The 26,346-nt window shown below is 48.5% G+C and overlaps 2 protein-coding genes and 1 non-coding gene across 4 annotated transcripts in view; 1 reads left to right on the top strand and 2 right to left on the bottom strand.

Annotated features, from left to right (window-relative positions):
• The window catches only part of LOC112865116 (NBPF family member NBPF6), a 95,948-nt gene that overhangs the window by 34,287 nt on the left and 35,315 nt on the right, over nucleotides 1-26,346 (bottom strand). The gene's annotated exons all lie outside the window — the stretch shown is intronic.
• LOC147578294 (U1 spliceosomal RNA) lies at nucleotides 4,507-4,670 on the bottom strand. The gene has a single exon (XR_015255699.1). It is a non-coding gene; the product is annotated as a U1 spliceosomal RNA (small nuclear RNA).
• LOC147578295 (putative NBPF family member NBPF5) overlaps nucleotides 4,980-26,346 on the top strand; it is a 32,402-nt gene continuing 11,035 nt past the window's right edge. Inside the window, exons 1-2 of one of the 2 annotated variants that reach the window (XM_086717991.1) lie at nucleotides 4,980-5,464; nucleotides 22,432-23,930. In XM_086717991.1, coding sequence (XP_086574117.1) covers nucleotides 23,901-23,930 — 30 coding nt within the window. In that variant the 5' untranslated portion in view covers nucleotides 4,980-5,464; nucleotides 22,432-23,900. Of the gene's footprint in view, nucleotides 5,465-22,431; nucleotides 23,931-26,346 lie in introns of those variants that run through there. The other variant, XM_086717992.1, reaches the window with a different exon arrangement.

A 26,346-nucleotide genomic window follows, 5' to 3' on the forward strand; every position in this document is an offset into this window, starting at 1 on the left:
AATTAGAAAAATTAGGTATGTACAAATATATTTCTAAATTTTTTTTTAATGTTTATTTATTTTTGAGAGACAGAGAGACAGAGTGTAAGCAGGGGAGGGGCAGAGACAGAGGGAGAAACAGAACCGGAAGCAGGTTCCAGGCTCCGAGCTGTCAGCACAGACCCCAATGCAGGGCTCGAACCCACGAAGCACAGGATCATGACCTGGACTGATGTCAGACGCTAAAACGACTGAGCCACCCAGGTGCCCCTGTAAATGTATTTCTAAACTCAGCAATTCCATTCACAGAAATATATACTGGGAAAATATACAAGGGAGCATGAAAGATGATAGAGGTAGAGACAGAGATATAGAGATAGAGACGTCCTCCACAGCATTGTTGTAAGAGCAATCACGGGAACCAACTACATCTCCATCAACTGCAGAACAGTTATTTATGATGCTGTATCTGAACCTGAAATGGTCTGCACTTGTCCAAAAGAACTAGGCAGATGATAAAACTGCTGACAGCAGAGGACCGAGCAGAGCTAATACGTGCTGAGTATTTACTCCCCGCCAGGCACTGGGCTCAGTGCTTCACCTGCACCTCTCCTGTAACACCGGGGACGACTCGTGTAGGAGAAACCCCATTGGCCCCATTTTGAAATGAGACACTGAGCCACAGAAAGGAAAATTCAAGACACTCAGGCAAAGTCACACTGTAACTCAGCCAGGCTCGCACCTACAGCTTGTGAGCCCAGAGTGCTCTCTTTCTTGACCTCCAGGTTAGGGATTTCCAGGGAGAAAGAACAAGTCCAGCCTCTGATGTCCTGAATGGCCCTGCTGACATCCCGGCCTGACGGTTTTGTTCTCACGCTGGGAATAAACAGTCTCAGATACAGGATCTCAACCTCAAAGAGACTCTGAACCCTGAGACAATGAGACACAACAAGACTACCTGATTATTCCAAGCAGGCCCCACAAACACCAGGTCACCGTGCAAACTACAATGCCCCAAACACCCTCCTCTTTTCGTAAGGAAATGACTGCTGACTCTCACCGCAGTCAAGACGGGCCCGTGCAGACTACCAGTGTTCAAGGTAGAGCAGACCCTGCTTCCTTCCAGCCTCCCCGCCATCAACCAACCACAGCCCTAATCCTGTCATGTGTGGTTCTTTCTACCACTCTCTTAATGAGACCGTGGGGTGAGATCTTTCCGGCTGCAATGATTATAAACCCCCACTTGTTTCATGGGATGTACGTTCCTGCTGATTTGGCTGAAGGGAAATCCGAAATTTCTCCTAAGGTTACGTTTCTCCTACGATTATGCCAGGGGAGACAGGGAACAAGTTTTCACTCGTGGTGTGGCAGATTTCCCCAAGGTCGATGTACCTCCTCAAGGTAAGAGTGCTCACTGTTCTTGATATTCTCTTATCTCTGCTCCTTTCCTAATATGGGAAATTAACATTTACTAAGGGACAGAGAGTTACAATATATGGGCTTTCTCCTGTGTGGGATTTAATGAGAGCTGTCATCATCCTGAACTTGTAGGGAACTGAGGACAAGGACCACAGGGTGGCAGGGAAAGGTGGCTCTGGGCTTTGGGAGTCACAAATGGGCACATGCAAAAAGAACAATACGTGATTTTGGAAGACGTGCCAGCAAGAAATGTGGCCATAAAGACCGCTACGTATTTGATCCGTGATCCACCAGTCGCTTTGCTCACAGATTATCCCTGTTTATCTTGGCCATGATGAGTGCTTTAAGAACAGTCAGAGAATTGCATCAGAGCACATCCATCTGAAAAGGACACACAAAAAATACTGCATTGCCAAATCAGACCCACCAAACCCACAAATCTTCTCTGGTATCAAGTTTGATGTACATTTTCAAGGATAAAATTAACTGTGTGAGGCACAAGCAAAGCAACAAGAAATCTCGGACAACCAACACTAACTGCAAGAAACTTCTTCCCACCTTAGGACGTGTTCTGGCCCCGAGTTAACATACGTGCTCTCTAAGTGCTGCATGAAGTCGTCACTTGTACCCAATGAATCTGGTTGAAGTCGATGAACCTGGTAGAAGTCATCTGCTAGGCTGATACTCACATAACTGATGCGACAGTTTCCAGGAAACTAAGCTACAGAAATCCACGGGCATATGTTTGAGTCCCTACAGGGTTCTGCTCACACGAGATCCCTCCCACTTACAGGCATGTCGTAGGTAAGGACTCTCCCTACACTAACTACCATGAGTGTGTTTGCCAAGAGGTTCCTCACTCGATGTTTATGCGGAAAGTTGACTGGGGTACCTTTCTTTCTTTCCAGGCCAGCGTCACTGAAGGAACTGAGCAACTGCAAGGAACCCAGTTCCTGTTCTGTCCAAATTGTCTGGGTGGAGTTTTTAGGCTGAGCTTATAAATCAGCAGGAATCCAATCTTCTTCCTCCGAGAAGAGATACAATGGTTTCTCCCAGCATTGCTCATTGGGCAGTGCAAGTTTGCAGAGAGAGAGAAAGAGAGAGAGAGAGAGCGCGAGTGAGAGAGATATCGCCAGGCATGTTATTTTAGCATTGCCATAGTCCTCCCACATTGTCCATCCCACTCATGACAATGCCTGGGTTAAGCATCCTCTCTCCATTTCCCTTTATTACCTGCTTGACCTACACCCTTCCCCCAGTGAAGGAGCCAGCTCAGAGGGTCTGCTTAACCTAGACTAGAGGTGGGGCCAAGGAGAAGTGTGCCTGTGGCTAGAATGGGCTGCCTTCAGAGTGAGCCATAACGTGGCTACAAGCAGTTAGAAACCAGCCTAAAACACCGTTAGGAATAAGCAGGGCCAAACGCAATGGTATGGATTTTACCTTTCGTATTGATAGCAGCTTTCTTGTACAAATACATTTAGACTTATGGGAGCAGGGCATCAGACAAAATGAAAGAAAACTGTGTCAAGTGTGAAAGATACTAAGTTACCAAAGTTACATTGAGTTGTAGAATTGTTTTTTATCCTTTAGCCCCTCATTTCCACACTCGGAACCTAGAAAACTTTCTTCACTGCCCATGGAATTCAATGTGGACACAACAATGTAAACTATTAACCCAAACTTTCCATTATTTTTTTTTTTTTCCATAAACCTCGTTGAATACCAGGTATTGAAATGCCCACTCCCATGTTCAGTGAGACTAGTGAGGGCGGTAAGTGATGTGGTATATGCAGGTCGTATTCTGTTTCTTGGCCTACTTCTGTACTCCGCGTGTCAACTGTTCTCCGCCAGGGGACCTCTGGCCACACACGGGAAACCCAACGAACTTAAAAGTGTAGGGTCTCTGCGTTGATCTTGAATTGGAATGTCAGTCAACATGTAAGATTCTCTCAGGGCTCAGAATGGCTCTGGATCTGCAAGGACAAAGGTAGTTGCCCCATCCTTTCCTCAGGGAGAGTACCTCCAGATTTCCTGATTCAGGCACCTTGTGACGGCCAAGCACATACCACGATTTCCACGTGAGGCAAAATGTTTACAGATGTGTGAAATGCCTTCCATATGCTCCAATCCCTGTGTGCATGTTTCCTGAGTTCCTGTTGTGTGAGAGTCCCCTTTCCCCCAACCCATGGGGACCCTGTGGGAACCCAACCAAATCCCCCTGTGATTCTTTTTGTCTTTTCCATATAATCCCCTCCTTTCAGAGTGTTTTTCTTTTTTCTTTTTCTTTTTCTTTTTTTTTAATGGTTCTTATTTATTTTTTGAAAGAGAGAGCGCGCGCAGCGCAGAGAGGGAGACACATAATGCAAAGCAGGCTCCAGGCTCTGAGCTGTCAGCCCAGAGCAGGAGGCGGGTCTTAAACTCAGGAACCCTGAGATCATGACCTGGGCCAAAGTCGGACGCTCAACCACTCAGCTACCCAGGCAGCCCTGGAGTGATTTTCTTTTTTCTTTTTTTTTTCCCCCAAAGACACCTCTGAGTAGCACTGGCCTTAGGCTCCTTGTACCTGCTGGCAGAAAATGGGGAGGTCAGGCAATGGTTGAGCACTGCAGCCCCACTTCCCTCCCCTCCTGCAGAGAAAGCACTGAGGCCATCCCTAAGAAATGTGAACACGTGGGGCGCCTAGGAGGCTCCGTTGGTTAAGCATCAAGACTGCAAGCATCCCAAGCATCTGACTTGGGCTCCAGCTCATAACCCAGCCGAGGTCAGGTCCTGAGCTCCCACTTCCAGTCCGGGCGCCACATGTGTGGTGAGGGATCAGAGCCCTCCCGCCCTTTTTAAAAAGGCCTTTGGAAAAAAAGGCCTTTGTATCAGTATCAGGGTGACAGTAAGGAACAGTTCGAACCCCCCAAAGGACACTACTCCCACCGCCAAAAGTGGGAAACAACCAACCACACAGAAGGCCAATACCAAAGACAGGACAAGTAAAGAACTGCCTAGAAAAGCAGCAATTTACTCTGCTGTGAAGAAACACCTTAAAGTAAGGAGGAAAAGGAAAAAAAACAAGGCAACGAAGCACTCGGACACATCTGACTTTGGAAGACCGCAGACCAGGGGAGAGCGCGAACGCAGTCCCCCACTACCACAAATTATGCAGTCGAGTTTCCCACATGTGGGGAAATCGCAGGAGTCAGCACGCCCGCAGTGCAATGGGCAAGCCTCGCCCTGGGAAAACCACCTTCCTGATCATGGTGTCTCCCCTGCCAGGTAAGTATGACTTCCTCCCCCTCCGCCCCAACCCAGCCTCACACGCACCACACTGTACACACACGGTCACTGCCCTCCCCGCACCCCAAAACCCTCCGCACCCACTCCCGTCTCAACCATCCTCACCGCACACACGTCGTCCTCAGACAAGCCGAGCCACAGCTCGGGCACTTCCACAGCGCGGGGAATTCTACCGCCCGGTGGAATTCTACCGCGCCCACCGCGGCCTCATTTCCATAAGGCCACGCCCCGGTCAGGACGCAACGGCCCCGCCTCACTCCCCGCCCCTCCCCGCCCCTCCCCGCCCCTCCCCGCGTCACCCGGCTCCACGCGCACGCCGTCTCCCTGCCCCCAGCTCCGCTCCCGCCGGGATCTCGGCGCTGAGGCTTCTCCTCTTCCTCCCGCCCCCCGCCTCCTTCCTCTCCTTGCGGGTCTCCTCCGTCTTCTCCCCTCCACACTGATTTGCTTCCCGCTCGTCTTCCCTCTCCATGCAGCTCCCGCAGACCCCCCCTGCGCCCGTCGTGGCGCCCACGCGGCGGGCAGCAGCGGGCCGACTGCGCCCGCCTGAGAGGAACACGAGGGAGGACGTCCCCCAGCCGGAGAAGCGCCCACACACCTCGCTCGCTCTGTCTCTCGCTCTGTCTCTGCCCAGAGCCCGGTTTGAAGGAGACACAGTGCGATGGCTCCACCTGAGGGGCTCAGCCGCCAAGCCAGTCCCCCCGCACCAGGGCTGGACACCAGCGCGGGGGGACCGAACCCACACCTGTCGTTTGAGAACTGCCGCGTGCCTGCTGCTTTACAGGTGCGTTCGCGGGGCGGGGCCGCGGCGCCCCCTGGTGGACGCCCGGGGGGTGGCGCCCCAGGATGCCCGGGTTGAGGCGGGGGCGGGTCCACGGAAACCTACCTTGAGCTCACTTAGACGCTCCCCCCAGTGCCAGAGGTCACAGCAGGGGTTAGTGGGGTCCCGGGCGCCCCACTCTGCCTCTGCCGTCCCTTCCTCCCCCCCTGCGCGCTTCCCCTTGGAGGAGATTTCCGCCAGCAAAGTCCCCCTTCCGTGGGGAAAAGCCAGGTCTGGAAAGCCAAGCAGCACCTACTGGGAAGAGACTAGTCCTGGGGCAATTTCCTGGTCCTGTCCCTCGCGTTCTGGTTTCTGATTTGCCTTTGTCTCCCTTGGGCCTTGACGTGTGCTTGACTTTTACTAGACTGCTCAAATTAGAAGAGACCTGGGGGGGGAGGGGGCGGGCGTCTGACATTAGTTGTCACCTGAGTCAATAGTGTGGTGGTCCGCGGAAGGATGCCCCCTGCCTGGGAGGTCCCCAGCCTCATCCCGGATCCTGTGAAAATGATCCATCACACAGCAAACGGGCCTCTGCGAAGGTGCTTAGGTCAAGGACCCTGAGATGGGGAGATCGTCCTGGAATATCCGGGCGGCCCCCTGGAATTACAGGGGTGCCTTCAACCTGGAGGAGGCAGAGGAGGAGATGTCTGCCTGCTGTAGCTGGTGGTGCGGAAGATGGAGACAGAGGAAACCAGGGCGGGCGGGACACAGGCGCTCCCTTGCCAAAACCTCCCGACTGCACTGTAGTGAGCTTTCCCTGGATTAAATTGCTCAGTCTCCCTGAGCCTCCAGAAGGGGCGGTGGCCCTGTTGACATCTCCATCTGAGTCTGGTGAGATCCTTTTTGGGACTTTTCACCCACAGAACTGTCAGGTAACAAACGTGTGTCCTTTTAAGCCTCTAAGTTCGCGGTGAGTCGGTACCCCGGCGACAGACAACCCATGTCAGGTGTCTGGCTCATCACGTCAGCGGTAGTTAGATCTGCGGGATGGAATCAATTCTGTATAAATGCTGCAGGTCGTGAGTCTTAGGTGGCCCGGCCAAGCGCTGCTTTTCCACGGTGAAGTGTTAGGTTAGGTACCTGCCGATGTGAGGTGCGCCAGGAGTGAAAGGTTCAGGAAGAATTCTCGGGGCACCTGGGTGGCTCTGTGGCTTCAGCATCTGACTCTTGCTCTTGGCTCAGGTCCTGATCTCACAGGTTTGTGAGATTGAGCCCAGAGTCAGGCTTTGTGCTGACAGCAGGGAGACTGTTGGGGATTTTCTCTCTCTCTCTCCCTGTATCTCTCTCTAAATAAATAAACTAAAAAACAAAACAAAACAAAGACTTTGTGAGACGTTCTCGGTGCAAAAAGGTGTGTATAAAAAGCGTGAGGACAGGACAGGACAGGACAGGGGGACAGGAAGAGCTGCACTGGGATTGTGAGGTGTGACTGGTTATAAAGTTTTAATTTGGGGGTGGGGGAGGATGGGGGCGTAGAGCCCAATGAAGTTTCCGTCAGGAGCTCCATACGTTCCAGAAGGCTTACAGGACCCTGGAGGTCTGGTTAGCCTCAAGCCGAGGTTGGTTTTTGCGTCCAGCAGAGCGTTAACATTAAGGCAGTTGTGAGTTCCTTGAGGAGGTCCTGTGTCAGCTATTGACCAGTGGGCTGCAAGGTGTAAGGAAATTGAATCGCATCTACATTTCTTTTGCCTTTCTTCACCTCATCACCCGCCATCTTTTTTCTTTCCCTTCTTTTCTGTAACATTCAAAGTCTGTTCCCTGCACACAGGCTCAGCACGTTCTTATGCAAAGTGGAAGCCACTGGTGGTCACACAGATTGACTGTTCACTTTCAAGAGTGGGCTGTGCTCCTTTCCCAAGGAGGGCAAGGACATAACTTACAAAAGGAAAAATACGGGAGAACCCCCTCCTCTCACAGCTACGTTTCTGTGGCGTGAGTTCTCTTAAGGCACAGAGCTACTTTTCAGCATGTCACAGAGAGCGAACATGCAAGCATGGCGTTTACGGCTTTCCCCCAAAAGTGATCTGTGACTGGATCCCGAGCAGACCTGAGCTTTATAGGGCGTCATAGGCTGTTGCTTTTCTAAATGTCACGGACATAAAACAAAATTTATGGAAGCACCGAGTTCTCATGAGTACTGATTCTGCGACCAGGCCCGGCAGCACAGGGATGGGGGAGGAATTGTCCGGATCCTGGAATAATCACGGGGCTGCACAGCCTCGCTCTGGGCTTCTGTGTCCTACTTGTTTACAGACTCGTCATCTGTTCTGCGGATTGGGCCAGCGAGTTGCTCTGTTGACAGCCAAAGGCACTCATGGGAAGACTTAAACAACCAAGTGTGACAGCACACGTGGGGTCACTCCATCTACCATGAAAGTAGGTCCCGTGTCTGCCTCAGGTGTGAGTCTTTGGATGGATCTATTTGTCACTGGAGGTGGTGGGGAGGATGGTGTTTGAGGGTTTTGTGGTTGCTGCTGTCTGTGTTGTTGAACTCTTTCTAGGAAATCATTGTGGAGCGATAGCTTTGTGTTAGTTCCTGGAAGGACATGACTAAGGATACTTGCCGAGGGTTAGTTGCAGATCTCGGTGCCACATTTGTGGAAGGACTTCCACGCTTTGCAGTTAAAGATGCTCCCTTAAAGGAAACCCACTTTATTCATACCTTTGGGTCGATGTTAGAGAGCAATATGTTGAAATTGGTCTGCAGCCCACTTGCATCAGAATCACCTGGGTTTGATGTAAGAAATGCAGATTCTGGGGCCTCACACCAACTACATCTCTTGGGGTTAGAGCCCAGGTGGTAGCTTCTGTGACCTCCATTGCTGACTCTAAGGCTTTCCCAACCTAAGAACCACTCTCTTTTACTTTTAGATTGGGGATTCTTACACAATGATCAAAGAAGCCCAAACTTTTTCCTTTACTCCGAAGACTTTAAACACTGGACCGTGACCTTCTTAGGGACAGTGTGACTTTGCTCCTCTCGCACACTCAGCCTAGAGACGGTGCCCAGATCGGAAATAAAGCAGCTGAAGAAAAATGTTTGATTTCTTTATACACGTTTGTGCTTTTGTAGCCACCAAAAAGACTGTGTTTCATTTCCTCTAACAGACTCTGTCCACCAGTTATGTTGCCCAAAACATATCACTATATAGCAACATAGAGAAGTATCTATGGTACATTTATACAGAAGGACACGCATTCTAAAGCACTAGGAAGACACAGACGAGGCTTTCACACAACTGGGGGCCTCTCAGGTGCCACTTAAGTATGATCACTGGGTTGTCTTACAGAGGACTCTCGATGGGCTTGGTCTGGCCACGAGTCCCAGGTCCCCAGAGAGGACTTATTTAAAAGGGGACAGCGTAACTAGGCCGCGGTCATCGCCACACTTTGGAGGCCATAAACGGAAATAGGAGGCGCCAGGCTAAGCGGGACATTGCACGTGGGAAGCCACCACTTTCGCCACGTGGATTCAAAGCACTCGGGTGCTGCAGTGTAGACGGACGCCCAGCCCACGCTGGCCGGGCTGAGCTGGCCCCGAGCAAGCGTACATCTGGGAGTAGTGCCGGCTGAGCCCCGCTGTCCCTCAGGGCACCGCTGTCACTCGTGTGCTTTAGAACTGCTGAGGAGCTCCCGTGTGGGGACCACGCGTCCCATCCGTAGGGAGCAGGGTCCTGTTTCCCCTGGGTGACCATGTGAGGACGGGCACTGAAGCGAGAAGTGGCCGTTGCGAGTTCCCAGGCCAGTGTGGCGTTTAGAAGCAGGGTCACAAGGCCCTGTACAAACCGTGCCTGTTCTGGGCTGCAGGGCCGGGCCGAGGGCACCCTGGCTGATGGTGCTCTGATGATGTTTTTGATGGTGCTCCTTAACCGCAGGAGAGGCCCTCTGCCTTCCACCCTCCTGCACTGAAGCGCTGTGGGCCTGGTGTGGGCGTCCTCGAGGCCACCCGCTCCTCCCACTTCATCCTCCTCAAGTGGCCTCATCGGCCAATAAGGCCACAGCTCCTCTTTAAAAAACAATGCCCTTAGCACTGGTGCAGTGCTTTTTTTAAGTACAAACGTTGAGGGTTTCCTTCTCCCAGTGTTTCACCCTGACTGTGGCTATTTTCTGTATTCCGTAAAAGTCTGTATTCAGAATCATTTTCCAGCATTGATTCTAACCTCTAGGAGCCACACCAATACAGACCCACAGGAACTGGATTTCTTCTCCTGCCCGAAACCAGAAAGCAACTACAAACCACACAAGGAGAGGGAATGCAGATTTCCGAGACCCTGGGCATCAGGGTTCGAGGACGGCGATCCCGGACACTTGGAAACACACAGGCGAGCCGAGCCCTACCGTGGCTCCAGTGTGCTGCCCCCGAGAGACTTTCCAAGCAAGGAACCGGGAGAGGAGACTGAAGAGGAGCCCAGTGGACCTCGTGGGGTCAAGGACACGGAGCTGAGAGTCCACAGGACAGTGTAGAAGGGAGGACAGAGCTGCAGAAAGCCAACTAGGGAGAACTGCTGGGGCACCCAAAGGGTGCAGCACAGTCCTGCTCTGTGCCTCCCTGGGAGCCAACTCCAGCAAGTCGGGGGCAATCCTGTGAGAAGATTAGAGGCAATAGGGCCCAGTTCTCACAAAGGGGAAAGAATTGCTCATGAGGAGAGAGATCAATCCTTTGAACAGAGCCCAGAGCTGACCCAGATGTGAGAACCACCAGAGGAGGACATGAACACATGTATTCTAATCGTAGGTGTGCCTGGGAAGCTCACTCAGTTGGGCTTCTGACTTCTACTCAGGTCACAATCTGGAGGTCTGTGAGTTCAAGCCTGACGACAGGCTCTGTGCTGACAGCTCAGAGCTGGGAGCCTGCTTCGGATCCTGTGTCTCCCTCTCTATCTGCCCCCCTCCTGTGCATGCATATGCGCGCTCTCTCTCTCTCTCTGTCTCTCAAAAATAAATAATCACTAAAAATGTGTTTTAAGTGATCATATTCCATCAGTTGAAAATGTTAAATAGATAATGGAAAACATAGAAAAGACCCTCTGTATCTTTAAGAGATGAAAATCATGGGGGTATCCGGGTGACTCAGTAGGTTAAGTGTCCAAGTCTTGATTTGGCTCAGGTCATGATGTCATGGTTTCTTCATTGAGCCCCACAACAGGCTCTGCGCTGACAACTTGAGTCTGCTTTGACTTCCCTCTCTCCCTCTCTATTTTTCCCCACCCCCCCCCCAATTTGCAGGTGCGCTCTCCCTCTCTCTCTCTCTCTCTCCCTCTCTCAAAATAAATAATTTTTTTTAAAAGGAACTCTTAAAAAAAGAGAGAGACATGAAACTACGTTGTCGGAAAGGAAATGTAGTGTAAGGGATTGGAACAATTAGAAAATTCAGAGGAATGTCTATACTACCTAAAGCAATCTACACATTCAATGCAATCCCCATCAAAATACCACCAGCCATGGGGCACCTGGGTGGCTCGGTCGGTCGAGCATGCGATTTCGACTCAGGTTGTGATCTCGCAGTCCGTGAGTTCGAGCCCCACGTCGGGCCCTGTGCTGACAGCTCGGAGCCTGGAGCCTGCTTCGGATCTGTGTCTCCCTGTCTCTCTGCCCCTACCCCGCTCATGCTCTGTCTCTCTCACTCTCAAAAATGAGTAAATGTTAAAAATAAAATAAAATAAAATACCACCAGCCTTTGTCACAGAGCTAGAACCAACAATGCTAAAATTTGTATGTAATCGCAAAAGCGCTTGAAGAGCTAACTCCATCCAGGAAAAGAAAAGCAAAACTGGGGGCATCACGATTCCAGATTCCGAGCTCTATTACAAAGCTGTGGTCATCAAGTCAAGGTGGTAGAGGCACAAACACACACACATAGACCAATGGCACAGAATAGAAAGCCCAGAAACGGGCCCACAACGATATGGTCAACTCCTCTTCGACAAAACAGGATGAATATCCAATGGAAAAAAAGACAGTGTCTTCAACCAACGGTGTTGGGAAAACCGGACAGCAACATGCCGAAGAGGGAAGCTGGACCAATCTCTTGCTTGACACACAAAGATAAATTCAAAATGGAAGAAAGACCTCAATGTAAGACAGGAAACCATCAGAACCCTAGAGGAGGACACAGGCAACAACCTGTTTGACATCGGCCAGAACAACTTCTTCCTGGACACGTCGCCAGGGGCAAGGCAAACAAAAGCAAAGATGAACTCCTGGCACTTCATCAAGATAAAAAGCCTCTGCACAGTGAAGGACACGATCGATGAAACTAACAGGCAGCCTACGGAACGGAAGAAGAGATTTGAAAATGGCGAATCCGATAAAGGGTTAGTATCCAAAATCCGTAAAGAACTTATCAAACTCAACACCCAAAATAACAGAGAATCCAGTGAAGTATGGACAGAAGACATGAACAGACAGTATTCCAAAGCAGACATCCAGCTGGCTAACAGACACGTGAAAAGATGTTCAGCATCACTCATCATCAGGGAAATACAAATCAAAACCATGATGAGATACCACCAGACATCTGTCAGAATGGGTAACATTAACAACACAAGAACCAACAGGTGTTGGTGAGGATGCAGAGAAAGGGGAACCCTCTGGCACTGCTGGTGGGAATGCAAACTGGTGCAGCCAGTCCGGAGAACAGTATGGAAGTTGCTCAGAAAGTTGACAGTGGAGCTACCCGATGATCCAGCAATGGCGCTACTGGATATTTACCCAAAGGATACAAAAGTACTGATTTGAAGGAGCACATCACCCCGATGTTTATATATTAGCCGCGTTATCAACAATAGCCAAACTATGGAGAGAGCCCAAATGTCCATGGACTGATGAATGGATCAGGAAGATGTGGTACATATATACAATCAAGTATTACTCAGCCCTCAGAAAGAATGAACTCTTGTCATTTGCAACACTGGGGATGGAACAAGAGTGTATTATTATGCTAAGTGAAGGAGGTCAGTCAAAGCAAAACAAACACCATAGGATTTCACCGGTATGTGGACTTTAAGAAACAAAACAGATGAACTTTTTGGGGGGGCGGGGGAGAGAGGGAAACAAATCATAAGAGACTCTTAGAGCTAGAGAACAAACTGAGGCTTGATGGAGGGAGGGGATGGGCTAGACAGGTGATGGGTACTAAGGAGGGCACTTGTTATCATGAGCACTGGGTATTGTACGTAAGTGATGAATCACTGAATTCTACTCCTGAGACCAAGATTGCACTGTATGTTAACTACAAGAATTTAGATAAAAATTGGAAAAGGAAAAAACAAAAGTAAAAGCAGAGGGAAAGATTTTGATCGAATTGAATCTCTAGATCCCTTTGAGGAGTGTGGCCATATTAACTACATTCAGACTTAGGATACGTGAATACTGGAGGGGTTTTCCCCTTAGGTCTTCTTTAATTTCTTACAACAATGGTTTATACCTTTCAGTGCACAAGTCTTGCTTCTCCTGGAATCAATGTATTCCTCAATAGTTTATTGTTTTGGGTGCAATTGTAACTAGAATTGTTTTCTCCATTTTGTTTTCGGATTGTTCATTGCCAGTGCATAGAAGCACACCCGATCTTTGTATATATTGTACCCTGCAGCTTTCCAGAATTAGTTCATTGACTCTGGTATTTGTGTGTGTGGATTATTTGAGAGTTTTCAACACATAGGACCATGTCCTCAGCACATAGAGACACAAGATGACCCTTGAACCCGGCGGGGTTAAGGGTGCTGACTCCCAAGGTCAGAACTCTGTGTATACCTCCTGACTCCTCCCAAACTTAACTACTAACAGCCAACTGTTTACTGGAAGCCTTAGCGATAACGTCCTCGACCCACCTATATTTTGCAAGTTATACGTATCATACACTGGATACTTACAGTGAAGCAAGCTAGAGAAAAGAAAATGTTACTAAGCCAATTCTCAAGAAGACGGGGTGCCTGGGTGGCTCAGTCAGTTAAGTGTCAGACTCTTGATTTCGGCTCAGGTCATGGTTCATGAGTTTGAGCCCCGTGTCAGGCTCCACGCTGACAAGGGCCGCTGAGCCTGCTTGGGATTCTCTCTCTTCCTCTCCCTGCCCTTCCCCAGCTTGCGCTCTCTGTCTCTCTGTCTCTCTGTCAAAATAAGCAACTCAAACTTAAAAAAAAAAAAAAAAGATAAGCTGGAAAGGAAACTTAACCAGAAAGTGACAGAGGTCAAAATGGAGGTATTTAAGGCTACAACTGGGTCCTCTTTCAGTGATATTGAACACTTTTTCATATACTTATGAGTCATTTACTTGTCTTCTTTGACAAAATGTCTTCTCATGTCTTTTACTGACTTTAAAAACCTTGTTGTTTCTCGTTTTGGAGTTGGAAGAGTTCTTTGGCTCTTGTGAATACTATTCCTTCATTCCTACAGTTCAATCTGAGGCTATTTTCTCTGGTCTGTGGCTTGTCTTTTCATTTCCTTATTGGTATGTGTTGATGCAAAAGAGTTCTTTTTTTCCTTACACTGCTTTTTAAAAAATGTTTATTTATTTTTGAGACAGGGAGAGAAAGCACACCCACAAGAGTGGGGGAAGAGCAGAGAGAGAGGGAGATGGAAGATCCAAAGCAGGCTCTGCCCTGAGAGGGGAGAGCCAGACGAGGGGCTCGATCCCACCAGCTGGGAGATCATGACCTGAGCCACAGTCAGACACTTAACTGACTGAGCCACCCAGGCTCCCCACAAAAGGGTTCTTAATTTTAAGCAACTTCAATTTCTTAATCTTTTTCTTTTATGTACTGACTGTCCTTTTGCTGTGGTGTCTTAGAACTTCTTGCTTAATGCAAATTTATGACAATTTTCTCCAGAATTCCTCTTGAAATTTTATTTTCTCTCTTTTATTTAGGTTTGTGATCCATTTTGCATTAATTGCTGTATACGGTGTTGCTGAGAGAAAATCTGTCTAAAGGCCTAATATTTAAGGGAAATCATGGTAGACTTCTTTCTAAGTCAGCATAATGGTGGATAAACTTTGTTCCAACCTGAAGGGTGATTTTTGGCCCACCAGGCATGCAGTGAGGAGAAGCATTTGTCATTAGTATTTCAATCAATGCTCTTACTCCCTGCATCCGTGATGTTAAAACTCGTGATTCCTGTGTGTCTATGTTGATCTATAATCTTTTTGAACTTTTTGTGTTGTCCTTCCCGATCAGATGGGGGCCCCCAAAATGGGGCGAGGATTGTGTGGAAGGGGCAGAGCGGGTGTGAGAAGGTTCACCTGAGGCAGGACAAAGGGGATGGAAGTTGACTGAATACACTGCAGGGAACAGAGGGCAGGTCAGCACAGCAGAGACTGTCTGCAAGGAGGCAGTGGGGGGAAGGGGTAGGGCAAGAGGCACAGCCCCATGTGGGATTTTCCCTCTTTTGGTAACCTTGCCTGTAAGTGGCCCATTGGTTAGTGAAGGCCTGTGGATATTTTGAGGCGTGTCCCTGCATTCAGCCAGGTGGTCACTGTGGGCCCTTCTGCCTTGATGAAGTTTCCATTGCTCAAGCCTGTTGTCTGAAAGTGGCCTCGGCATTTTTCAGGAATGTACTTGTGACCTTGATTTGTGGCTCTCTATGTAAAGCATAGGTAACCCTGTAAAAAGTGTTCATTCTCCGGAGCACTTTCTTCCCCCTGAGGATGGGGTTCCCCGGGCAGCTATCCTAATCCGGGTTTGAGTCAAACTCTGTCTTCTTCTTATATTAGAGTTCTTTCTGGTCAGTTGGCGTCGATAGTGTGATTTCAAGTAAAGTGCCATGGGGAGGCTTTGTCCTGATAGCTGTAAGAGAATTTAGCGGTAAGTTATGTTTAAGAGTTCATCTCCAGGCCAGGAAACGGAGACTTCATACCTCTGCACCTGTCAGTGATGGGCTAAATGCCCTGGGGTAGGGGAGATGAGTGAGGTTTGGTGGCCGTACACCCCGTGTACTATCAATCTTGCAACACTGGGTAGCAAGCGGTCCTCCTCCAAGATGTCCCTAGAAACAAAAACACACCAAAAGCAGGAGAGGATTCCACACAAAGGATAAAGGGGGACCAACAGGGACTCAGGAAACATATGCCTGAGGGATCAGGGCAGATGGAAGGCATTTCACAGACTTGTAAACATTTTTGCCAAAAAGAAAATAGTGGTGTGTGTGTGCGTGCGTGCGCGTGCGTGTTGTCTTGGAACTCATAAGGTGTTTAGATCAGGAACGTGTTGTTACTCCCCCTAAGGAAAGGAAAGGGAAATTATCTTGGGCCTTGCAGATCAAGAGCCATTCTGAGCCTTTAGAGAATCCTAAATGTTGCCTGACATTCTCCAGGATCAGTGCAGAGTCCCTATACATTTAAGATTTGTTGATGGGGCACATGGGTGGCTCAGTTGGTTGAGCATCTGACTTCGGCTCAGGTCGTGATCTCACAGTTCATGAGTTCGAGCCCCACATCAGGCTCGCTGCTGTCAGCCTGTCAGATCCTCTGTCCTCTTCTCTTTGCCCCTCCCCTGCTCGTGCTGTCTCCAAAGAATTAAAAAAAAAAAAAAAAGATTTGTTGTGTTTTGTATGTGCGGTCCGAGGTACAGTAGCAGACAAAAGTTGACACGCAGAGTACAGAAGTAGCGCAAGAAACAGAATATGACCTGGATATACCACATCACTTACCACCCTCACCAGTCTCACTGAACATGGGAGTGGGCAATGGCAATACCTGGTATTTAAGGCAGGTTATGGGAAAACACTGAGGGTATGGGCTAACAGTTCAAATTATTATGTCCTTGGATTATATTTGTTGGAAAGTGAGAACTCTGCTGAAAAGTTTTCTTGGCTCTGCAGGTGGAAAGGAGACACTAATGGAGAATGAAATTATACAACTCATTATTATTTGTTTAATGTTTATTTGTTTATTTAGAGAGAGCATGAGAGCAAGCAAGTGGGGGAAGTGCAGAGAGAGAGAGAGAGAGAGAGAGAGACAGGGAGAGACAATCCTAAGCAGTCTCTGAGCTGTCAGCACAGAGCCTAATGTAGCGCTTGATCTCACGAACCATGAGATGATGACCTGAGCCAAGACCAAGAGTCCAATACTCAACCGACTGAGCCACCCAGGCGCCCCTCAATCTAACTTTGATAAATATCTTTCACACTTCACATAGGTTTTCTGTCATTTTCTGTGATGCCATGGTCCCTTGCCGACGTCTAAACATATTTGCACCAAGAGGTTGATATCAAAATAAAATACAGGGGCACCTGGGTGGCTTAGTAGATTGAGTGTCCCACTCTTCATTTTGGCTCAGGTCATGATCCCATGGTCATGGGTTGAGCCCCATGTCAGGCTCCACATTGAGTGTGGAGTCTGCTTAAGATTCTCTCTCTCCCTCTGCCCCTCTCCCCTACCTGCAGGCGCTCTCTCTCTCTCTCTCTGTCAAAAGAAAAAAACAAATGCACACACAAAAATATGAAACCCGTATGACTAAATTTGACAGTACTTATTCATAATGGTACTTTAGGCTGGTTTACTACTACATGTAGCTAAATTATGGCTGACTCTGAAGGCAGCCCCATTCTAGCCGGGTGCACACTACTCCTTGGCCTCACCTCTAGGTTAAGCAGTACCTCTGAACTGGCACCATCACTGGGGGAAGGATGTTCGTCCAACAGGTAATAAAAGGAAATGGGACAGGGTAGTAAAAAGAACACATGCTCCTAAGTGGGTTGATTCCACAGAGAACCATGTTCTTTCTTAGGATAATATACATATTATTGAAATATGAAATCTGGTACTAACTAATGAGCAATGCTACAGATATCACTGTACCTTTGCTCAGAGAGAGAAACTTGAATTCCTGCTGATGTATAAGCTCTGCCTAAAAACGCCACCTAGACACTTTCTTAAAAATGTTTATTTATTGAGTGGGGTGTTCAAATCCCCCACTAGTATCATATTACTGTTTATTACTCCTTTTAGCTCTGTTAGTTTTTGCTTTTTCTATTTAGACACTTAGATTTGGAGGAATAAATATTTACAGTTGGCATACAAAATGTTTATTTATTTTGGTATAGAGAGAGGGGGGCAGAGAGAGAAGGAGAGAGAATCCCAAAAAGGCTCTGCACTGTCAGGGCGGGGCCCAACACAGGGCTGGATCCCATGATCCATGAGATCATGACCTGAGCCAAAATCAAGAGTAAGAGGCCTAACCAGCTGAGCCACCCAGGAGCCCCTCCACCTAGACAATCGGGGACTAGAAGAGAAACTGTGTTCCTTCTACTTGTTATTATCTCCTTTGGTGAGGCAGGCCTGGAAAAAGAAACATGCCCCAGTCAAGTTTCCTTGTAAGCATCTGGTGAGAAACCTGTTGACAAAGATACTAATGGTGGTTCCTATTGGGAGAGGTCTTCCCTATGGCATGCTGAGAGCAGGATGTATGTGGTGTGTGGAGAACTCTTCAGGGAATCAAACGGAGACTCTGTGGATTTGTGAGGCCTCGTTCCTTGCAACCTGTCACATCAGTTATGTACGTATCAGCACGGGAGATGGCCCTAAACAGCTTCATGCTGTGTAAGTGACGACCTCGTACACCAGACACCACACGTGGTCGACTCAGGCCGGAACACGTCCTGATGTGGGAAAAAGGTTCTCGCAGATAGTGTTACTGGCCTCAGACTTGCTGTTGCATTGCTTGTGCCTCCCAAGTTTTTCCTCAAAACTGTGAGTAAAACTTCATAGGACGTAAAGCGTACCATCTTGGTGGGCTGACGATGCAGCAGCCTTTATGGCCAAACATGTTGGTAACATGGCTTTCATGACACGTGGGTAGAATTAACCAAGCAGATAAGAAGCCCAACAAAGCAATTGTATCTTGAAAACATACGGCCACTTTTGAATACCTACAGCCCCATACATGGAAACCCAGCCTGTGTCGCCTGGGCACAACCTTGTATTCTTCACAATGTACATTCACGGTCTCTAGGATGCAGGCCTGCCCCTGTGCACACACACACACAGGCACGCGTGCCCACACGCGCGCGCGCGCGCGCGCGCACATCCATCTACCCAGACTTGCAAGCAAATCAGGTAGCAGTCCTAGAGTATCAGGTCCTAGAGTCTGTGAGCAACAGAAGCCTAAACAGCAGCCACTGTCAAGCCTCATCCACAGGAGACAGGCCCCTTTACATGGGTTCCTTGGCTGCCACTCCCATGGGAATGATGCTCCCCCACACCTCTCCCCGCCCATCCCACCCTCCTGGCCAATGGCCTGCTGGCCTACCAGGCAGGAAGTGATGTCATTACCCTCTAGGTTCAGGCCCAGTGTGGATTCTAAGGCCTCAGGCCTTGGATGCTCCCTGGTTATGAGACCGGTGTAGAAAAATAGCTCTTGAAAATGAAAACGTCAATAGTAGGAATAAGAACAAAAACGAAAAGATTCGCCAAATATATGCCATGGATATATTCTAGAAGTCAGCCAAAACTTTAAGGTAACAAAATGAAGAAAGACCCAGAAGGTGTGTCTGGTAAGCACAGATACAAGGAGCGGGATTTCTGGGGGAAAAAGAGATGTCATGTGAGTCTCTCACTCGCTGGGGGGGGGAGGAGTGGAGACCAGCACCCCACAGTGTTGTGGGAGGAGAAAGGAAGGGAAGGGCCAGGCACCCATGTGAAGGAGACCAGATGGAAGGAACCTGCCAATTCCTCCTTGTGCTTTACCGAGACCGCCAGGCGCCTAACCGAGTTCGGCTTTTGCTACACAACACGGACAAATGCATTCTGAACAGCATACGTTTCAGTTGGATGGGGTGAGGACGCCTTGATATTCACTAATTACTAAAAGAAATGTAGCATCTCCTGAACGTGGCATGGGAGAGTCCTGCGACGTTGTAGACAACAGAAGATTTTGTGATGCTCTGATGTCACATAGCTGTAGATACGGCAACACTGTTTTGGGGCTCCATGTCTTCTTTTTGTATGTTTGTTTTGAATTTCATTTTTAGTAATCTCTACACCCAATCCGGGCTTGAATTTACAACCCTGAGATCAAGAGTCACGGGTTTACCAGCGGAGCCAGCCAGGAGCCTCATGGGCTCAATATCTTCTGAGGTGATGGAGTTAGACAAGGCAGAAGAGCCCAGAGTAGCAACTTGGGGCTAGAGAGGCCAGGGAGAGGATCAGCGCCTGCCTTTAGTTGGGTCAAGAGAGAGCTCATCATCTGCAACTGAAGGCTTGGAGCTTCAAGCCCAGCTAGGAATACTGGGTTTTAAGTGATCCCAGGCCCTGGGAAGCTACATGTGTGCTACACATTCTCTCTTAACTAGCTTCTTTCTTAACCTTATCCTTAATCTCTATCTTAAATCAGATGTGGAGAAAAACATCCTGCCTGAGCGCCTAAGTTTCATGTTAGTTACCGAGGGGGTTTGGTGGAGAGAGTCTTTTATTTTCTTTTAGTTTTTAAGATAAAAATCAGGTCTGGAGCCCCAGAGCCTAGGCATCTCCCAGACAATGTAACCTTTCTTCCTGAGGCTGGGTGTTTACAGCTGCTCATCCCTGGAAGGCCGGTGTTAATTCCTTTAAGCCAAATTGCCAGGAAGACACCTCTCACTAAAGAGGTTGGGATTTTTATTGCTTGCAGCCAGAAAGAACACACCCCAAGGTCTCAATGAGAGGATCTATTATAGGATTTGGGCTTTGGTTGGTTGATGTGGGTGGGGGCTGATGGAAGTAAGCAGGGTTTGTTCTATATCGAAGCCTATTAGCATTGGACATTCTATGCTTGTAGTAAAGAAGCGATAGCATTTCCTTATGAAAAGAAGATGTTGGGGACGTTGTAAATTTCACTGTGACCTGGCTGTTGTCTGGCCTGAACAATATTGTGAGGTAGCCTTGTTTTGTCTTGTTTTATTAAGGTCTCAAAGCAGTCTTATCTCAGGTTGGTATTCTGTATCTCAGATCCTCGCTTTCCAGCATGAGAACAACACAGTCAAGCCGGGAGTGCAGAGTTCAGGGCATTGGGGGCTGGCCTTGTTCTTTCTCCCTGGACATCCCTAACATAGAGAACAAGAAAAGAGAGCACTCTGGCCTCACAAGCTGTAGGTGCAAACCTGGTGGCAAAAGTGTGACATTGACAAAGTCTCTTGAATCGTTCTGTGGCTCCATTTCTCATTTCCAAATGGGTCAAAAGGAATGTTCCTACATGGGTTGTCCCAGGTGTTAAATTGATAGAGTAGGCAGCTGGACGGGAGCTGGAGGCAAGGGTGGTGGTAGAGAGTGGTTTTGTGGTTTCCCGCCTCCTGGGACTAGAAGAGCAGGGACACGGCACGTGCTCTACTTTCTAGCTTGTGTCCTACAATGCCCGATGGCTTCATCATAAAATATTGACCCTGTGGTTTTGATCCCCTGGGAGGGGAAGATGACCATGACAGTTCCAGCAACAACCTTGTAGAGCCAAAAACTGCCCCTCCTGACCGATAGGACAAGTTCCTTAGATGATTGGAAACAACTTCAGTTGGAGACCACACCAGCTATGACCCATAACCTCTGCAAACAGAAGACGAAAAGACACCCGTGACCCTGGTGCTGTTGCCCCTCTGGGCCTGCCTGCATTTCCATCTTGAGAATGTGCTGTCCTTCATCTACTGGCCTACTGTCCTTCCACGGGTTGGTAGCATACTTTGCTTTTATTTTCATTTTATATTTTAAGTAGGCGCACCGCCAACATGGGGCTTGAGCTTCCAACCCCGAGATCAAGAGTCGCATGGTTTACCGACTGAGCCAGCCGGGTACCCCGTCACTGTCTTCATTCGGGCACGGATCCTCACATCAGTCATTCACGGGGAATCTAAGCACTGAGCTCTCCATTCACACAATGCAGAATCTCCCACTGGTAACATCTTCTGGTGCCGTGATTCAGATTGCTTAAGGTAAGATAGTCCTCGCCCTCCTGCTGCTAGAGGACTTCTGTCAGATGAATTTCTCAGATGCCTGCTCTCTCATTCTCCTTGCAGGTTGGCTACCCCTGTGTGCTGCATGATCTCACATTTTCTGATCCAATACTCTCGTGGTTCATGCTGATTTGTCTACCTTACAGTATACATTCTTCTCTTATTATACATGCGATAAATATGCTCCAAGAGATACTGAAATCATCCACGGAAGCGTATGTGACATGTGGTCAAGCTGGTTTTGGAATCTGGGCCTGCTTTTCTTAAGGCTGTGCTTTTGTCGCTTCAGCACAGACCCTGGATAGGGTTTGTTTGGAACTGTGTTTGGGACTAGAGATCGGTAAAAGGCAGTTGTTCCTGATAACTGTTATTTATCTGCTTGACAAGAATTTACTGAACGTTTTCCCTGGCAGGCTCTTAATGGAGGCGCTGCGGAGACGGGATGAACAGGGCACGCAGAGCGCCCGCTGTCAGAAAGATGATTTTCCAGCCCAGGAGATCGGTGTCTTATAGATAACCACATCAATACATTTTAATATCTGCTGTGATGCATTTTACTTAATTGTTGAGTTCCTTGGGCCCATTGTGTCAGCCAGGCTTGAAAATCAACTGAGTATAAACTACAGGACTGTAGAGGTGTGACAAGGAACTGTCCCAGGAAAGGTCCTTGCGACATTTTTGTTTTAACGGGGGGCGGGGGAAGGGGTACTGATGTTTGATCAGTGTCCCCTGAAATTCAGATGTGGGTTCCTGGAGGGTGTGATAGGAGAGTCCAAGGAAAGCTTGCGGCCAAGACACCTGTTGGTGTGTCTGCTGCCATCAAGCGATGAGGGAGTTTGGGAAAATCTCCTCACCTCTCAGGGCCTCAGTTTCTTCCTCTGCAACATAAGGTTGTTATTCACTTCTCCAAAGTCCCTTGCCGCTCAGTCTCTCTGAGAGCACGAGGGACTGAGGTGCCTGTTAAACGTGTTCTGGGGACTGTGGCTGAGACCTGACTTGGTCCCTTGTCTGTGTGTCTCCTGCAGGAGCCCGGCTGAGCCCACACTGGAAACAGAGGACCGAGGGAGCCTATGGAAGACAGAAAATCAGCAGGTGTGGAGCATGAGAATAACCCAGAGAAGGACAAGGTAATGGTGGAACGGTGGTTGCCCAAGGACCTGAGAATACGGGCAAGTTGAGCTCAGAACAATCTGGAGAAACTGAGGAATGCGTACAGTAGTATCCAACCCTGCAAGGAGCAGCCTGAGGTGAGCAGTGAGGACTGGGGGTGTAACGCACTCCACAGTGAACGGTGCATCTGCCAGGGAGCCCCACAGGACGGACGGGGGTTGGTTTGCACTGCCGGGAAGCACCGTTTCTAAGGGTAGGATGGTGTGACCATGAGGCTCTGCCCCAGTCCCCGAGCTTCGACGTTGGAGCTGCCCTGACAGTGGATGGCCTCCAAGGAAGTGTGGGTTTGGAGGGATCAGTGGCGTTTGGATCAGATTTGGAGATGTCCATTCTTACCACAAATCGTTTTGCCCTAAGGCCAGGAGGGGCCAGGAGAGGGGACCCTTGCATCTGAAGTCATAATAGGAATAATATTCTTCTGAATTTCTGGTCAGGAATGTGGAAGGCTTTACACATAATATCTGTTGACCAGTGATTTTCTTGACTATTGGTTGAGTGCTTCATTTTCCTGACGCTGTGTTCAGAACTTGGAAATCAATACGGTTTCCCGAGGAGGACAAAGCAGTGGGAGAACGATGCAAACACAATGTGGTAGCTCTCCTGCACTGGGGTGTTGTGTTGTGACAGAGCAGAGGATTGGAGTGGGGGGCCAGGCCCAGGACATCTCTTCCCAATGACAGAGTGAGCCATTGAGAGGAATCCCCGAGGAGAACCCCGTCTTCATCAGAGCTCACCACAGGGCAGTGTCCTGGGACATGGAGAGGGTAGGGCAGGTTCCTCTCTGAGGGAGGGGATTCGCTACCTCTTGGGAGAAAGCACATTTGTGACTGGAATGGAGTTGAGATGGTCAGAGATTGGCAGCAACTTGTATCTGATCAGTGAAAGGAAGTCCCTGAGGGCCTCCTCAGTGCTTGGCTCGGTGCTAGGAACCCCGAATACAGTGGTGAAAAACACATTCTCCCAACTGTCCTGGGGATCTCAGTCTGGAAACAGGAAGTCATGAGAAAAAAGTGTAGTGGTGGTGGGTTCCTTGGAGGAAATGGCCAAAGCTGCCTGGCGATGACCTCGGTGATTGTCCTGGTCTGCCTGTGTGTTTTCCAACAGCTGGGTGACCTGCCTTGGCCCAACAGCCCTGGAGCCTCAGCCAGATTTCAGCCTTTTAGGACACAACTGACACCCGGGATCCACGGTGGCTCCAACCAGTCAACACTGCCAAGGTGTCCAGAGGAAACGGCTGGCATCTGTAGCTACTACCCACTATGTCTTGGCCAGCTGGGGAAACAGGGGCAACTTCACTAAATCTCATAGGGTCATCCTCTCCATAATGCCCAGTGATGATCTGTCTTCCTCTCTGGTAAGTTAAATGCTTTCTGGTCTTCCGTATTCTCTCGCCACATAAAAACTAATATAAATATTGGCCAAATTTTAGAACAAGGAATTCACGTACAAAGGGAGTAGAGCAACTTCCAAGCTTCAGTGAGAAAGTACAGAAACTCTTACAACTGAATAATAATAGGATACATCACTCCGAAATTGCGTAAAAGATGTGTATGGCCATTCTGGAATAGGCACTTGAGTCATCCACCATTCTTCTTCTTTTTAAAATCACTTTGATAATTCAAGATCCTTTCCATTTCCATATGAAGTGTTGGATCAGCTTAGAAATGTTTCCTAGCATGTCTGCTGGAATTTTGATTGGCCTTGTATCAGATCTGTAGATCAATTTGGGAAGAATTGACATGTAAACCATATTGAGGTCTCCAATCCACAGCAAATTTTACCTCTCCATGTGTTTAGTTCATTAATTTCTCAAGGTAATGCTGTGTAGTGTTCAGTGTACTGTTCTGACACGTATTTTGTGTGATAAGACAGTGCAAGAAGAGATTTGGTCAAGAGTCTTTTAAGTTTATTTTTATCTATTCTGAGAGGGCTATAGAGAGCAAGCAGGCAAGGGTCAGAGAGAGAGGGAGACAGAATCCCAAGCAGGCTCCACACAGTGAGCACAAACCCTGAAGCGGGGCTCGATCTCAGGAACTGTGGGAGCATGACCAGAACCAAAATCATCAGTCGGACCCTTAACCAGCTGAGCCACCCAGGCGCTCCTGGTCAAAAGTCTCGAAGAAGAAATACCTCACAAAACACGATATACACATGGCCACAAAGCACTTGAAAAGATGCTCCGCTTGAAACCACTGAAAGGCATAAAGTTGAAGAAAAACCAAAATGGCTTCACTGAAGTTTTCGCAGGGTTCGATTTTAAACTAACCTTTTCTTGTCTTCTGCAAAGCTCCCCTCCTCCCTTCTTAGCCTTCTGTATCAGGAAGCAGGTACACCCCAGGACATGAGGAAGGAGGGTAGCAGCATGTACACAGTTGCTGTCACCACTGGCCACACCTTGATTTTCCCGATAAGACCCCCAACCCCTTCCTCCAGGGGGCAGGAGCTGGCAGTTTTTGAAGGCCTTAGCCTGCTGTCGTCCTCTGCCTGGGAAAGCAAGAAAGCTGTTAGTGTTCCTTCTTATCTCAGACTCTGTCTTTGTGGTATATTTTGGCTCCAAAGCACGGAGGTCAGTTTTCCAGAACACACTCAGTCATCAGGAGGAACACAAGTTAATGATGCCGTGAGTTAGCGTTACACGTCCATCGCCATGGGCTAAAATGAAGAAGGCCGGAAATGTATGTGGTGAGGATGTGAAGTCACTAGAAGTTTCCAACACTTGTGGGAATGAAAACTGGTCCAGTCCTGTAGAGAGGCTGAACTATAGTTAAACACTGACCACTCACATGAACAGCCATTTCACTTCTAAGTATTTACACAATATGTCCACACACCGATCTGTACATGAAAAGTCCCCATCGCTTTCTTCACAGTGGCTAAACCCTGGAGACCACACAGAGGTCACTAGTAGGTGACTGTATAAATCGACAGGATGTAGCCATTCGGAGGAATACTACTTAGCGATAAAAAAGCACGAACTGGCGATACACGCAGTAATATGGACGGATTTCAGAATCCTTATGCTGCACCAAGGAATGTAGGCACCAAAGCATTCCACCTACCTAGAGTTGTTAACAAATGCAAACCCACCTGTAGGGTCAGTGGTTGCCTGGGGCTGAGGCGGAGACAGTGATGGACTGCAAAGGGCCACAAGGGAAGTTGTGAGCTGGAAGAAATGCCGTGTCTTGATGGTAGCTGGAGTTTGATTTTGCTGTGCATTGAATTGTACGCCTTATTTACTTTTTTAACGTGTATTTATTTATTCTGAGATTGAGCAGGGAAGGGGTAGAGGGAGAGGGAGAGCAAGACAATCCCAAGCAGGTTCCACCCTGTCGTCACAGCACCCGATGTGTGGGCTTGAATCGCTAGCCGTGAGATCATGGCCTGAGCCAAAGTCCAGAGAGTCAGATGCCTAACTAACTGGGCCACCCATACCCCGCATGGTACACTTTAAAAATGCCGTCTAAGGTACCCAAAGTATCCCTCGGTAGCATTCGTGTGATAATCTAGTGTATTTCCCCATACCAACCGTGAGCATTTAGAAAATGAAATTTAGAAACAAAATAAAATTAAACTCAATGAACGCAATAGAGATTCACATCCACACAATCATTAAATGCGTAAGAACACATATAAGGAAGACTCCAGACAACTATTGCTGAGAGAAATTAAAGGAGATCTAGATACATATAAACGTGTGTACAGCACCTTCATAGATGAGAAGATTCAATATTGTTGGAATACCAAATCAGTATTACCCTGATTCCTATTGG

This window comes from Puma concolor, chromosome C1 (assembly GCF_028749965.1).
Source record: "Puma concolor isolate L17-30 chromosome C1, mPumCon1.1.hap2, whole genome shotgun sequence".
Classification (NCBI taxonomy): Eukaryota; Metazoa; Chordata; class Mammalia; order Carnivora; family Felidae; genus Puma; species Puma concolor.